Source organism: the organism of the source record quoted next, unplaced genomic scaffold (assembly GCF_019419815.1).
Source record: "Pyrus x bretschneideri cultivar Hongxiangsu unplaced genomic scaffold, Pyrus_bretschneideri_v1 Contig6, whole genome shotgun sequence".
NCBI lineage: Eukaryota > Viridiplantae > Streptophyta > Magnoliopsida > Rosales > Rosaceae > Pyrus > Pyrus x bretschneideri.
Window position 1 is genome coordinate 8,112,131 of NW_025999798.1, and position 3,105 is coordinate 8,115,235.

Here is a 3,105-nt window from a genome sequence, read left to right on the forward strand (position 1 = left end):
CTCTCCGATTTCGTGGGGCCTTCTCAAATTCCATAGCCCTCTGGCCCTCTGGATCCTTCAGTTGGAGATGACCTTAACTTCAGTACAATATATGAAAAATTAAATTACCCTAAATCATTAATATTAGTAGTTGAACTTTAATACAGTATTTAATAAAGAAGTTAAATGGTTCATTAATTCACTTTTTAAATAATCTCATCTTTTAATTTTTAAACTCAATATTTAAGAATGAAACCTAATTTGTTTAAATAGTTTGATCAAGTATTCTAGCATCATTTATTGGGTTTAATTTATGTATTTATACTTTCAATATCCTACAAATTATGAAATTTGAACAAATTCATAATAATTTTCTATGATATAATAATTACTTAAGAACAAGAATAGAGTAATATTCTTCACATAGTTCTAACAGAAAAACAATGTACCCACGTAATTATTAATATATTTTAAGAAATTATAGATATACTTTAAAACATAAAATAAATACATGTAATTAACATGGGTACATTCAACAAAAAAAAATATAGGTACAAATAAAACAAAAAAGTGTGGGTACATATTAAAATTTAAAATTATGGTACAAATTAAAACCAAAAAAAATATTGGTACAAACTTAAAAAATGGGTTCAAATTAAAAATAGAAATATAAAAATAAATATATATTTGGAAATGATTAATTAGTTTTTCACCTTTTTAGATTGATATATAATGACATGTAAATAATTTAATATTCAAGTAATGATATGGACAAAAATTAAAAAACCTTGATCAAAATTAAAAAATAAATAAGATTTCAATTAATGAAAAATAAAAATAAAGAATGAGAACTTAATTTATTCTTAAAAATAACACCATGTTTATCAAATAGTTAACCTAATTTTTAGTTTGATCAAACTTTGGTAGAGTTAAACTTTGAAATTGTTCTAGAATATTATATGATTTTAATTATCAAGCAACGGGTGAGATGATAAAAAGGATGGCCAGTAGATAAAACGAGAAACTTGATAACGACCAAAATTTTAAATAAAATTTACAAATCAAATAATAAGTCACTAATAAAAAAAATAAGTACGTTAATTAATATTTAATTAATAATTTAAATATTATTTAATTTACAAATTTAATCTTAAAAATTTTAATTTTTCTAAAATTACTCTATTAATAATCTTAAACCGTGGTTAAAGACAAATGAATCCGTGCAAAGTGCAAACGTAGAGAGGGGGTTGAGTGCACAGAGTCTTTTATAGATTCTTCTGCTTGGGCTGTCTGCAAAAATATTTAAGTGTCATGGCGGTCTTTTTACACACTATTTTAGGTCAGTCTTCCACGTGCTCCTGGGGACTCTCTCCCTCTCCCTCTCCTCCCTCTCCCTCTCCCTCTCTCTCTCTTCTATGCCATGATATAATTATTTTTCCCACTCAATTACACCTTCTGACCATCTATGCTTCTCCTGTTCTCTGTTTTGTTCGCTTCCATTCCCCGTCTCTCAATCCACAGCACAGAAACCAGAAAAACCAAAAAAAATCCCCAACCCATTGTGCAGAAAGATCAAATCTACCTCCCCAGAAAGAAAAGATTTGATCTTGGCAACGAATTTGGAAGATATGAATGCTGTGGCTGATCAAGATCAAGACATGGGAGATGGAATGCAGTGCAGTGACCATCCATACAGAAGCAACCCAGGTGGGATCTGCGCTTTCTGCCTCCAGGAGAAGCTCGGCAAGCTTGTTTCTTCCTCCTTCCCTCTCCCCATCCACGCTCCTGCAACCTCCTCTTCTTCCTCCCCTTCTTTTAGATCTGACATTATTAACGGCGGCAATGGAGCTGCTGCTGCTGCTGCTGCTGCTGCTGGTCCTTCTTCCTCCGCCGCCTCCCTCGCCCTCTCCCTCTCCGTCCACCCAACTTCTTCGTCATCGGCAAAACCCAGAAGCATTGGTAGTAATTATCGCCACGAGGATGAGTTTTATAACACAAGGATGGCCAGGATTTCATTTCTTTTGGCTAAGAAGAAGAAGAAAGTGAGTGACGGTGCTGCTACTACTGGTACCGGTGGTGCTACTGTTGTATCTTCGGATAGGGAAGCTGCTAACATGGTGTTCAAGCGGAGCAAGTCTACGACCAACCCGCGGCGGGGTCACCATTTTCTGGATGGTTCAGAGGATTTTAGTCCAAGGAAGAGAGGCGGGTTCTGGTCGTTTCTGTATCACTCCTCCACCAAGAACTCGTCACACGCTCTTAACAAGAAGACAATGGACAAGTCCAGCTTCAGAGACAACTCCACCTCCAAGATCTCTTCCACTTCTTCCTTCACATCCGCCCAAAAGGACTCCAAAAGCTTCGGGTCTTCTTCTCTGAGGAATAGAAACGAACTAGCGGTCGACGCGGACGACGACAGCAACAGCCCAAACAGCAGTCAAGCAACCGCCGCCTCGGCCTCCTCCTTCGAGCGGAAGGTCTCGAGATCCAGATCCGTCGGCTGCGGAAGCCGAAGCTTCTCCGGCGACTTCTTCGAGCGAATCTCAACTGGGTTCGGCGACTGCACTCTCAGAAGAGTCGAGTCGCAGAGAGAAGGCAAGCCCAAAGCAGCCCACCGCGGTGGCGAACACAACCACTGCATGAAAGAGCGAGTGAAATGCGGCGGGATTTTCAGCGGTTTCATGATGACGTCCTCGTCTTCGTCATCGTCGTCGTCGTCTTACTGGGTTTCGTCCTCCGCCGAAGGGCCGCTCGTCAACGGCCGTAACCGGAGCTGGGGGTGGGCGTTTGCGAGTCCGATGAGAGCATTCACCAAACCTTCTTCTAAAGATGGGAAGAGGGACATAGTTAGACAAGCTTCAGATAAGAACACGGCTCCAAACTTGAATGCGATTCCTTCCTTGCTATCAGTCAATAGTTGATTATGTTCATTAGCATAATACACATTAAACTCTGTTAATTAATTACTTAATTTACTACTTGTTTATTATTAATTACTCTATTAGCATCTCCCTGTGTTTATTTTGGCTTGATTTGTTGGTTGGCTGTCTTGATCTTACATCGTTCATTTTCTGGGTTTCATTGTAGACATCATTTTGAAATATGATTAAGCAACATTGTACGCAA

General features: G+C 38.1%; 1 protein-coding gene across 1 annotated transcript; it reads left to right on the plus strand.

Moving 5' to 3' along the window:
- Positions 1-1,303: 1,303 nt before the first annotated feature.
- On the plus strand, positions 1,304-3,105 carry LOC125471222. Its single transcript, XM_048571422.1, has one exon. It carries the CDS (start codon positions 1,608-1,610, stop codon positions 2,898-2,900), a length of 1,293 nt encoding a protein of 430 aa, XP_048427379.1. The 5' UTR covers positions 1,304-1,607; the 3' UTR covers positions 2,901-3,105.